Genomic DNA, 12,935 nt, shown 5'->3' on the forward strand with positions numbered 1-12,935 from the left:
TCCACCAAAATTCCATGTTCAAGGATAAATTTACCTTTTCAGAGAGGGATGGTAAAGATTAAAAGAATTTTCAAGCTTTTATTCAAAAAATTTATATCACCTTTCAGGTCCATTGCAATTGGACTTTCACAACACTACTACAGAATACTGCCCACCCAGCCCCTGGCAAAAGAAATTAAACCAGAAACTGTTAACTTTATGGTCATAAATCACTTGTCCATAAAATGTCTAAAGTTCTATTGAAAATCTCTTTGTATATCGAATGCAATTTTTTCAAAACATTTTTCATAGGAACTCATACAGTACAAAAGGCACAGATTCCTTGCTGTTCTAATTCTTTTCAAGCTTGCTGACAAATTTTCATCAGTCAGTAGGATTCACTTTTTTATAAAACTTGGCTTCAGTTTGGCAGTTGTGTGACACATTTTACATCAGGTTACTCCAGGTTGCAGAATGGAAGTAAGAGATGTAGTGTGATCATTTGCATCAAATATACTTCCTCTTTTACTGACATATTCCAGGATTTGACAATGAACATGTAGCAAACCTGATGAGAGAAGAAACATGATTCAATTCAGAGATCCAAGGCAGTAAAACAGATGAAGTAAAGAAAAATCTCTGAATGCAAGTGTCTCTGCAAGTTTGCTGTTAGCCAAAGAAATGCTAGAAAATCTGACAACAGGACTCACATGATGAGAACTTGAGAACTCCTGGATGAGAAAGGAGAATGAACTGGGAAAAAAGGAAAAGTCCAGGAAGCAATAACCATTCTGGAGGCCCATACAGTGGATCAACCCTCTTCTCCACAGATTGGTTGGTTGCTCTCTCTCTCCCTTCATTTAATAAAACACACTATTTTAAGTCCTAAAGGGAATTTTATGAGATTGTTATCCAGAGGTTTAACATTTGGCATAATGAATTTGCTGAAATACAGTGTCACTAGATGTGATTAACTTTTATTTTATTTATTTTTTTTATTTTTTTTTTTAGCTCAAATAATAAACATTTATTTTTCACATTTCTGGAGCTGGGAAGTTCAAGGTCAGGGTGCCAGCATAGTCAGGTTCTGGTGAGGGCTTTTGTCCTGGTTTCTTAACATGATAGAGAGTTTTGGTCCCTTTATCTCATTATAAAACCACTAATCCCAGCCTGGAGGCTCTTCCTGAATGATCCCATCTAACCCTAATTGCCTCCCAAAGGTCCTACTTCTAAACACCATCACACTGGGCAATAGGGTTTCAACCTCTGAATTTTGCAGTGATTAACTTTTAAATTTAGCGATGTAAAAGAATTGAGAATGACAGTATTCATCCTGAAGAAGAGACAACCTATTGGCTTTTTAAACACCCTGGGGATTTCAAAACTTCTATTAAGTAAATTTATGTAGTATTAAGTAATACTGAAATGTCATCTTAAAATTGAACTGAAAACTGGGTTTTGTACTTAAAGTATTCACCCTGCTGTTCATGATAAGTGTGAGGGTTTGGAATTCATCACCATCATGATGGATTTTCTGTGCTGTTCTTGTTACTATTGAGTCTGCTGTAATGACCTGCCCTCTATTTCTGAGTAAATGTTTATATATTTTATCCACTTCTGTATCCCTAATGCCAATTATACTGATCGATTCATAATAAACAATCAATATATGTATTTCCTGAACAAACAAAAGATTTTGAAAATAAATCAATGATTTCCAAAGGTCTAGTGTTTCAGGTATATTATCCTTTCCCTTTAAATAATCAAGCCCATGGGAAAAAAAATGGAAATGAAAATGCTACTGAATTTATTCTTCTGGGACTATTTACCAATGAGGATGTGAAGGCTACCTGCACTGTGATATTTTCACTTTGCTATCTTGAAATTCTTTCAGAAAACCTGGCCATTCTTCTTACCATCAGGGGAGGCCACCTTGGTGAGCAACCCATGTACTTTTTCCTCAGCTACCTGTCCTTCATGAATATCTGTTTCACTTCCACAGTGGCTCCCAAACTGATCACAGACTTCCTGGTTCAGTGGAACACCATCTCCTTCAGTGGCTGCGTGTGCCAGATGTTTCATGCCCACTTCTTTGGAGCCACAGAGATCTTTATCTTGGTGGCCATGGCCTATGATTGCTATGTAGCCATCTATAGACCCCTTCACTATGTGATCATCATGAGCAGAAGGGCGTGCTACATCCTTGTGATGGCTTCTGTCATTGGAGCTTTTAATCCATTCACTGATGCAGGTGTTGATCATTATTCAACTTCCCTTCTGTGGCCCCAATCAGATAGACCACTATTTCTGTGACGTCTTCCCCCTGTTGAAGTTGTCCTGCACTGACACGAGGCTCTTGAAAATCATAATCATTACCACCACAGGGGTGCTGTCCATTCTGACCTTTGTTGCCTTGGTAATTTCTTATGTCATCATCCTGTCCACCTTGAGGACTCACTCATCTGAGGGCTGCCGCAAAGCCCTCTCCACCCGTGTCTTGCACATCATGGTTGTGCTCATGTTCTTCTTGCCCCTCATCTTCACCTATGTCCCCATGGCTGATTCTGTCAGTGATGACAAAGTGTCTGCTCTGTTTTATACCATGATCACCCCCTTGTTCAACCCTCTCATCTACACACTGAGAAATGCAGACATGAAGAACGACATGAGGAAAGAGTGGGGCCCACAGAGATTGTCGGAAGTCGAATTGAAGCCTTGGGGTTGACACCCGTGGCCTGATCTTGTTCTGTACACTGAATCAATGTCAGTAAAGAGGGCATGTGCAGAGAGGTGCCATGAGTCATCCACAGCAGCACATGGAAGAGAGAAGACTTCTGGCCACTCTCCTTCTGTTGTTTTACATTTCTAAGACTGTACACAAGAGAAAGGAACCAGATGATCTCCAGGTCCTTCCTGGCTCTGATATTCTAACAGTTATTCTTCCCTTCATAAACCAAGACAAAAGGAAAATTATTTTACTGATATTGATTCAAATTAGAAATGCTGTGTGGTTTGTCAGTTGTGCCTTGTCTTAGAAAACAGGTATTTCAACTGAGACCTCTGTTATAGATACAGAGAATTAAGAACTTCTTTTCTGAGGCTTCCACTGCAATTAAAAAAATGACAAAATGTGAAAAAGATGTATCTGTTGCATATTTTAAGCTTTGAAAATAGAGGGACACAATGTAGTTTTCCTATTCACATTGTGATTGATGGAAGTTATTATAAGGGATTCTTAATAACCTGTAGGTGATATACTTTACTAATGAGAAGTTTCAAATTGAGGTAATACCATTATAAAATTGATGAAATAGGAACTTCTATCACTCTTCCCTCCACAGAAACATTAATCTGAATGACTGTCAATGTACAAATATCCTTTCACAGGAGTTAAGAAACCAAGTGAGATTTTATGGCATCTGAGTGTAATACAGACATTAGAAAAAATGAATTGGAAAAGGTAGACACTTTCCTTCTCTGTATCACCCTTTTTCCCAACCCCAGGCATGACTCTTCCATTCAGGAAACAAGAGGGAAGTGAACAGCGAACGTGACCATAGACCCCTAGGCGGGAGCTGCTCAATAAAATCTAGTATATGCAGACTCTTACAGCACCAGATTCTAGTTTCACTACCTATGGACTAGGCTCTAGCTCACCACAGCACCAGAGACCCAGAATCTAGGCCTGACTAGGAAGATCCTGGGGCCTGCCTCACCACTTGTCCAGTTCTCATAACCCAAGGCTCTCGACCAGTCACATCAAAATACTGACTTTAACCCCAGGGACTTGAATGGTCCCAGGACCTTAGTTGCCAGACTGGCTCCCACAATCTCAGTCTTCAAGCAGACCCTTGTGATACAAAGTCCCAGCTGACAGCCCTGGACTGAATTTCCCAGTCTTCCCTATTGCCAGGCTAGATTATGCAGCCACAGATCCAAGCTTGTCCCACAGAACCAGAATTCTGGCCCACTCCAGCACCAGGCTTGCCCTGTGACCCTGTCCATCAAGTCATCATCACTGAATCAGAGTCCAGGACAAACATTACTGACACAGAGTCCAGAATGGCATCCATTGTCTGAATTTCCAAGCCCTCTCATCTGCCAAATAGGATTCCATCACCCCAGGTTCCAGCCCTATTTCTGTTTCAGGATCGTCCCCCTGGTCTCAGGCACCACACTGGTGCTGTGCATACAGTTCCATGTTTAATCAGTGTCAGGTCAGTCACCTTGGCCTCACGCTCAAGGCCTGTCCTGTCACAAAAAACAGATTAAGGGGCCATTCTTGTCCTAGTAATTCCCGTTGCTGGACCAGCTCCCACAATCTCAGGCCCCAGTACCATTCCTTTTGACCAGATTTTAGTTAATTCCTTAGGGAACTAGCTTCCAGATCAGCTAACATGCAGGCTCTCCTCGGTGGGCTCAGGCTTTGGGCCAATCTTCAAAGGATCAAGTAACAGGGTAGCACCAGGTTGGCCCTAGACTTTATTTACCCACTCTCCATACCTACTTCAGCATAAAGTCATTTTCAAGCTCTAGAATGGTCTGAATGGTCCAAGATTCTTTAATATTTAGGGTTCATGACCTCTCCAAGGCACATAGAGTCCAAGTTCATCCCAGCAGATCTCAAAGCCAGGATATTTCCCATGGACTAAAATTACAGGATCACCCCTGTAAACCAGGCTCCAAACCAGTCACCACAGATTCACAATCTCATCTGGTGATTCAATCTACAGGACAGGCCCTAAGCACTCAGTTTATAGGTTCATCTCAGTGCTAGAAGAGAAAGGCCTAATTTAGTACTTAGAAGCCCAGTACATTAGACTGGTCCCTGTGGACACAGGCTGAAGTCCATCTACCCTGTACATAATCAAGAGTCCCATCTCTGTGGAGCCAGGATTCTAAACACATTTCATGGACCTAGATAGTAGGTCTGCCAATTCCTGCTTACATTTCCCATCTGATCTTGCAGTCTGTGTGCTTTATCCATGAGAACCTTGCTATGGACTGAATTCATGAATTCAAAACTCACATGTTGAAATCCTAACCAACATCAGGAAGACATTAGGAGATTGAGGCTTTAGGAGGAATTCAGTTGGGAAGGCAGTGTCCTCATGTGTGGGATTGGTGCCCCAACAACAATAGAGAATGGAGCCTGAATTCCCTCCCTCTGTGCCCTCTGCCATAAGAGGACATGGCAGAGCATGGACATCTGAAAACCAGCAAGAAGTTCTTTCCAGGAACCAAACCAAGTGGCACCTTACTAATGAATTTCCTATTCTCCAGAACTGTGCAAAATAAATATTTTAGCCAACCAGTCTTATGTTTTCATTCTAAGAGATTTAAATGACTAGAAGTCCTTCATATATCAATCATGTTTGTCTTAATTTCTGGTCTGAAAAAAACTTACATCACTGCCAATCTGGTTGTGGTTCTACTGTCTACATTGTCTTTTAAACTGTGTTCTTGGTTTTTGTTTTGCTTTGATTTTACTTTTTATTACACTGTGTAAATTTTTCTCTATAGGCATATAAATAGCTCTTTAGCACTGTGGGTTAAGTTGACAGGGAGGAGATGCATACTATAGTTTCATGACAGGTCTCAGTGTAGCAGTGAGCCTGTTTCATGAACTGTGGTTCACAAGTTCTTCATAACCCCCCTTCTGATTTGGACTAGATGGCTGAGGGGTCTGGAGTTGGATTTTTACATCTTTAGGTCAGTTTGCTCTGATAACACCCCAGCAGGTTAGCTTGTTAGTTAATTTTTCCTAAAGGCACACCTTGTTAAGGCAGACAGAATTCACTCCAGTATTCAGACTGGTTCCTTTTTCATCTTTCTGACAGGAGGACAAGAGAATTTCCTCAAGTGCTTACTATGAGAAATGCATACATTTCCAGCATGTAAAACTCACAGGGGATGTCCCTGAAGTGCATCTCTTATGTACTCAGAGCCTTGAAATATTTCCCAGTTAACAGATGATGCTTTCCTACACCAGCATTGTTAATGCCGAGATATCCACCCTGGGTTTTCTCTCTGGTAGCTTGTGATTCCATTTCTTTAATTCTCTCCAATTATGAAATAGTAGTGTGACTTGTATCCTCATTTCTCCTAAGGATCCAAGAAGAGTTAACTTTTAAGATTATTCATATATTTATATTCTTAGGATAGATTGGGACACCCAGCTGACTAAAAACTGGCTTCAAAATGGCACCTGTCCTTACCATTCTTTTAGTGTTTTAGTATTTGAAATTATAATGAAATATAATTGTGACAGGTTAATAATAACATGATAAATGAAAAATAAGTCCATTTTGTATAAAATATATTGTAGGCAGAATTATTAAAATTTATATTGAATTAAAGTAAAACTACTTGATATGTAATATAAGAAACTTAAGAGGTATAATTCCATTTATACTTATGAGTTGTGCTTTTATTGCATATATTTTTCTTCCGTGTGTTATTTAAAATGTATAAAGCATTCTTTATTTTTGAGCTTTAAGTAGTCAGTGGTATTTAAAGAATTTAGGAAGAAAAATATTATGTGATTACATATTCTAGTGCTCTCCATTTCTTCCTGGAGTTCTGAATTCCCATCTGGTGTGTTTTCTCTTCAACATGATGTAGTCCTTTGGTCATGTGTCTCTGCTTTTGATTAGTAGGTAAGGTCATTGTTTTAGCTAGTTTTGAAAGCTGTCTGCACTTAGTACAGGATTCTGTATTGACACTGTTTTTCCTTACTTTAAATGTGCTTTTCTTTTTCATATCACCTCCACATTTTCTGATAGAAGTCAGCCATCCTTATTATCCTTGCTCATTTGTACAAAATGATACAATATGATTTTTTGTCTCTGCCCAATTTTAACATTAGTTCTTTATAACTTTTTTCAGTGTGATGTACCTATTTATGGCCTACTTTTATTTTCCTACTTGTGGACCACTGATATTTATAATCCAATGTGGAGATATTTCAAATATTCCTTCAAATATATTTTCTGTGCTATTCTCTCTCTCTCTCTCTCTCTCTCTCTCTCTCTCTCTCTCTCTCTCTCACTCTCTCTCTCTCTCTCTCACACACACACACACACACACACACAGGACTCCACCTTTCATAAGATGAGGTCATTTGATATAGACCTACTACAAGTCACTCATCAAGCACAGTTCATTTCTCAAAAAATTTTTTCTGTGATTTAAAAAATATTTCATTTCTGTGCATGTTCTTTTGATTAGTCTTTAACTGATCCTTTATTCTGAATTGTCCACTCCTGATGGTTATACCATTTATTTATTACTTATTTCAGACTTTTTTTCTTTCTAATATATGTATTTTAAGCATAAATTCCTTCTTGGTACTAGGGTTAGAGCTCAGTGGTACAGATCTTGCCTAGCATGTGTGAAGCCCTGTATTCAATCTCTAGTATATTAAAATAAAGAAAGAAAGAAAGAAACCTTTCTTAATCCTAATTTAGTCCTGCCCAACAAGTTTTGATATGCTATATTTTCATTTTTACTTAGTGCAAATTTTCATTTTCATTCAGTGTACTCTTTTTGAAGTTGAGTTTCTCCTTGATCTGAGGGATATTTAGGAGTGTCTCTAATTCCAAGTCTCTGGAGATGTCCAGCTATCCTTCTGCCATTGATTTCTAGTTTATTTACCCTGTAATTGAAAGAATATTGTGCATGGTTTTAAACTCCTTAAAATCCATGCACTAATGTTATGTCTCATCACATAATCTATCCTTATTTATATTTTGAAGACAGATGAAAATAATGTGACTCTACTGTTATTAAATTGAGTTTTCCAAAGGTCTCACTTGGTAAATGGTGTTGCCTTCTATACACTTGGGGATTTTTGAACTTGTTCTATTAATTGTAAAGAAAAAATTCTTTAAGTGTCTTTTTCTCCACTTGCCTAGTCTTTGATTTTTGTATTTTGCAGTCTCTGTATAGGTACATACACATCAGGGTTCTCATGTCACATTTTATTATTGAAGTTTTCAACTACTTACAAAATTATATCCACACCTATATCTATTCAAAATAAAATATCCATAAAAAGTTATGATTTTAAAGAGAAAAGTAAAACAGGCAAACATAGTAAAGGCCCTTTTTAGATATTTACATTTGAACATGCTAAAATATTCCTATGAAAAGTAGTTAAATTCTTTTAATGCAAATTATTCATAATTTGTATCAGCTTTCAAATTAATGCTTATGAATATTTAATACTTGTCATTATTTAAAAATGGCACACAGAAATTATAGTATTGTGCATTTAATAAAGTCATGTATGTCATCTGTGTTGCGCACTAGGGAAAACTTTGGGAGGTTTGAGTGCATCGATGTGTTAATAAAAGATGTACTGATACCAATTTCTTTTTAATTTCCAATAATAGATTTGAAAAAATGCTAATGAGATGTAAGTCTTTCTGTTGTGAGCATAACTTTTAAAAATACACTTTATTTTTAGAGCAGTTTTAGAGTCACATGAAAATTACACAGAAAGTGCAAAGAATCCTTGATACCTGCACTTGGCCCTTTATAGTTCTCTGTTGTGGCCTTGCATTGGTGTAGAACTTTTGTTAAAACTTTTGAACCATCATTAATTCTTTTTTTTTTTTTTTTTGCAGTGCTGGAGATTGAACCCAGGGCCCTGTGCTTGTAAGGCAAGCACTTTACCAACTGAGCTATCTCCCCATCCTATTAATTCATTTTTAATGAAATGCACAGATTATGTTGCCAATTACTTTTAGTATGTAGAGTTTTATGACATACCTCTTGTCATGTATCTACCATTACACTGTCTTGAAAATCTTATGCACTCCACTTTTTCTTTACTCTTCTCTTGCTGAACCCCTCGCAACTACTTAAAATTCTCCTTTTGGTATAAAAAACTTTGTTAAAAGTCATTCATATTTTTAAATTCATTAACATCAACTGGTTATATATATGTATTTACTTTGCAGTACTGAAGATTGAATCAAGGGTTGCTCTACCACTGAGCTACATTCATAGTCCTTTTTCAAAATTTTGAGACAGGCTCCCTCTAAGTTGAGGAAGCTGTCCTTGAACTTGCGATCTTCCTATCTCAGCCTCCTGAGTCATTGGGATTGCAGGGGTGCACCACTACATCTGACTTAACTACTTATATTCTTAGTTTCTAATCCATGTAAATATAATCATTTTTTATTTGAGTCATCTGAGCCATAATCATAATAACACCATATTATGAGAAAATTTCCACAAATGGAATTAACAATACTTTATGACAATCCCTCAAATTATAAGGAATCATATTAGGAACATAAATTATGTTTTAGAAAATGAATGCATTTATTAACCAAAGGAAACAAAACAACTAAGTGTCCTTAAGATCTAAGGAATTCTTCGGAAAGTTGAAAATTCTGTCCATATTCTGCCACTATTCCAGAAGGTTCTATGTAAACATAATGGTATGAGTCCAAATTATACACCTTCAAGTATTGGTTAGGGGATTATTAGATTATCTATAAAATCCATGATAACAAGACACTTTTATAATTATTTGCATATGGTACATTCTAATGATCAGGAAGAACAAATAAGTTATAACCAGAAATAACAGGTTTAATTTTCTAATAAATCAGACGATGTGGAAGAATGAGAATCTGCCAGTCTGTGGATTTGAACATTTGGTACAATATTGAGAAGCAGAGAATACCAAGCACTACTGTAAAAAAAGGCAAGAAAATGACTAGATAAATTCTACAAGAGATATCAAGTGATATTAGGCAAATGAAAGAAATAGGGTCACAGATGTGAACAATATTTAAGGTACTAACCCTTACATACCTATTTGTACCTCATCCTATCTCCTTTTCTACATACATTCAATTCAAACTAGCCAGTGTCCATTACACATCTTTTCCTAGGGACTATTCTGATAAATCTGCTACCAGAAGTTAATTTTTTCTATTTACTTCTTCTAGTTTAATCCAAACTAATGAGGATTGAAAACCTCCATTCATCTCACATCATCTGAGACCAGTTTCTTACTCCACAACTTCCTCATGGCATTTTTCACCTCTGCATTCCTCAGTGTGTAAATCAGAGGGTTGAGCAAAGGTGTTCCAATGGTATAAAACACTGCTATCATCTTATCCATGGGGAAGGTGGTTGCAGGTCGTGTGTATATAAATATGCAAGGGCCAAAGAACAAGATGACCACAATGATGTGAGAGATGCAGGTGGAGAGGGCCTTTCTCCTCCCTTCCACACTGTGGTTTCTCAGAGAATGCAAGATGATAACATAGGAGAACATTAACATGACAAAACTAACTGTACAAATGGCCCCGCTGTTGGACACCAGGAGTAGGTTGATCACATATGTGTCTGCACAGGCGAGCTTCAACAAGGGTTCCAAGTCACAGAAGTAGTGATCGATTTCATTGGGACCACAGTAAGGCAAACTCAAGGCAAGAAAAATCTGAACTAAAGAATGCACACAGGACCCCACCCAGGCCACAGCTACCAACACACTACAGACCCGGTGGCTCATGATGGTCATGTAGTGCAGTGGCTTACAGATAGCCACATAGCGGTCAACAGCCATAAGGATGAGGATGAAAACTTCCATACAGCCAAAGAAGTGCAATGTAAAGACTTGGATTATGCACTGGTTGAAGGAAATAGTGGTCTTCTTTGAAAGGGCATCCACGAGTGTTCTAGGAGCTATGGAAGTAGAGAAGCAGGTGTCAGATAAGGACAAGTAGAAAAGGAAGAAGTACATTGGACTGCCGAGGACCTGACTGGTCTTGATGGTGGTGATAATCAGCAAGTTACCCACCAACATCCCCAAATAGAAAAACAAAAATATGGCAAATATTATTTTCTTCCTCAGTGGATCCTGGGTCAACCCAAGTAAGATGAATTCAGTCACATTATTGTTCAGCTGCATGATTTCATGAAAGAGAACAGGCTAGTATGAGAAGGTTTATCTGCAAAACAGAATGGATTTCATTTATGGTGTGTTCTGTTAAGTTATGAAATAGTTGAGCAAAATAGTTCATGGTGCTGTATGTGATTATGAGATATTCAAAGCAAATATAACATTAATCTTTGGATACCTTCCAGATATGATTTCTTAATAAGTCATCTCAACACTTGATTCCTTAATTTTTAGTGATCACTTAGTGGGATATTATTTTTAAAGATGCACTTCACCTATTGTCTTTCCCATATCTCATTCATACACATATGAATATGATACTTTCCTACACAATTCTTCAATTACAACTCTTTCTTAGCTTTGGCATAATTCTGATTGATTCTGCTCCTTAGATATTACACCATGTTGTTATTTACTTCATTTTTTCCTTATAAAAAAATCTTGGCAGTATATCTGCATGGTGCAACACTTAGCATTAGGACTCATTTGATTGCCCTTGGAATTTCATGAAAGAATGTGAAGTCACATGCTACCCTCAAACTCATCCAAGTGTTTCTGTGTGTAAGAGATCTCATATTTATTAAACTTAGCTACAAAAATAGATATGGGTTATAGCTACATAATATGTTCTACTTCTCTCCATTATTTCCCAGCATATATGCCAGCTTGAAAAGAGGAGTAAGAAGCACTTGATCTTGTCAATGATTTTGTTCAACCATCAAGCACCTTTATAACATTTAGTATTTGACATATAAATGAACAGTAATGAATGTTTTTCCTGTTTGTTATAGTTCCAAGATCCCAGTTCTGCTTCTATTTCTCCCATTTCTGAAAAGAGATCTTAGAGCCCTCAGAGTCCCAAAAGACATTTCTAATGTAAAGGGGGGGGGGTTATTCTACTTGACAGTTAAATGTTTTCATGGTTCATGTTTTTAACTTAATTTGATATGAATTGGTTATGTGTGGTGGTTACTACTGATCACTTGGTTAGGACCAGATCATGATCTTAATGTTTCAAACCTCACATTTTTGGAGCATACCAGGAAAGCAGAAATCACAGGAGATGTAGCTTAAAATGAGGCACAATAGTCAGTAATGAATTTTGTTCAATTTCTTTCCATTCCTGTCATACTCAATGTTCATTCACCTTTTGAATGTCACTTTAAAATAAAGTTTTCACTCATACATTATAGTTGCACATAATAGTTGAGTTCACTTTGACATTATCCCACATTCATGGAATATAATTTGGCCCATTTCAGTCCTCAGTACTTTTTCTTTTCTCCTCTCTTCCCTCCTCACTTTCCTGTCCTCCACTCTACTGGTCTACATTCTATTTATTTATTATTTTTTTAAATTGGTGCTTTATAAATATACAGAAAGATAAAATTCAATGTGGTATATTCAGATATGTACATATACTTCTTTTAACAAAGAATTCTTTTTCCAAATTTGGAAAAATAATATTATCATAAACTTCCTAGTCAAGATGATGTTTGAGGGAAAATTATAAGCTGAAATGCTGTGTATTTAAATAAAATACAGAAGACACACTTAACCTATTGTCTTCCCCATATCTCATTCATAATAGCAATAAATTATTTTGGAAGATATGAGTGAATCAAAACACATACTAAGATGAACTAAATTGACACAAAATTTTACTTCTGCTTGTTTTTTTTTTTTTCCTCCCTTGGTAAATTTTAATTTCAATAGACTTGAATACATCTTTCTCCAAATCTAAAACACTTTTGGGAAAGTGTCTGACTTAGTTATTTTGAGAGGAAAAACCAAACAAAACCCTTTGTACTATATAACATTGGGCAAGGATTTTAACTACAAAGGACCTGAGTCCTGATACCATAACCATTACAATAAGCTCATTTTCTCCTGCATATATTCACAAAGGGATTTATCACATATATTGACATGAGTAGTAAGTAGGCACTGGAAGTAAGATGATTTAAAAGTGCCTATCTCTTCATGATTTTAGCCATCATTATCAGTGTGTGAATATGTGTGTGTGTGT

The 12,935-nt window shown here is 37.0% G+C and overlaps 1 protein-coding gene and 1 pseudogene across 1 annotated transcript; one reads left to right on the top strand and one right to left on the bottom strand.

Annotated features, from left to right (window-relative positions):
* The first annotated feature begins 1,689 nt into the window (after positions 1 to 1,689).
* On the top strand, positions 1,690 to 2,704 carry LOC124975436 (olfactory receptor 4P4-like; annotated as a pseudogene).
* A 7,192-nt stretch (positions 2,705 to 9,896) lies between these two features.
* On the bottom strand, positions 9,897 to 10,940 carry LOC124975438 (olfactory receptor 4C16-like). Its single transcript, XM_047538160.1, has one exon. It carries the CDS (start codon positions 10,913 to 10,915, stop codon positions 9,983 to 9,985), a length of 933 nt encoding a protein of 310 aa, XP_047394116.1. The 5' UTR covers positions 10,916 to 10,940; the 3' UTR covers positions 9,897 to 9,982.
* Between the last annotated feature and the right edge of the window lie 1,995 nt (positions 10,941 to 12,935).

The sequence above is a fragment of the Sciurus carolinensis genome, unplaced genomic scaffold, assembly GCF_902686445.1.
Source record: "Sciurus carolinensis unplaced genomic scaffold, mSciCar1.2, whole genome shotgun sequence".
Taxonomy (NCBI): domain Eukaryota; kingdom Metazoa; phylum Chordata; class Mammalia; order Rodentia; family Sciuridae; genus Sciurus; species Sciurus carolinensis.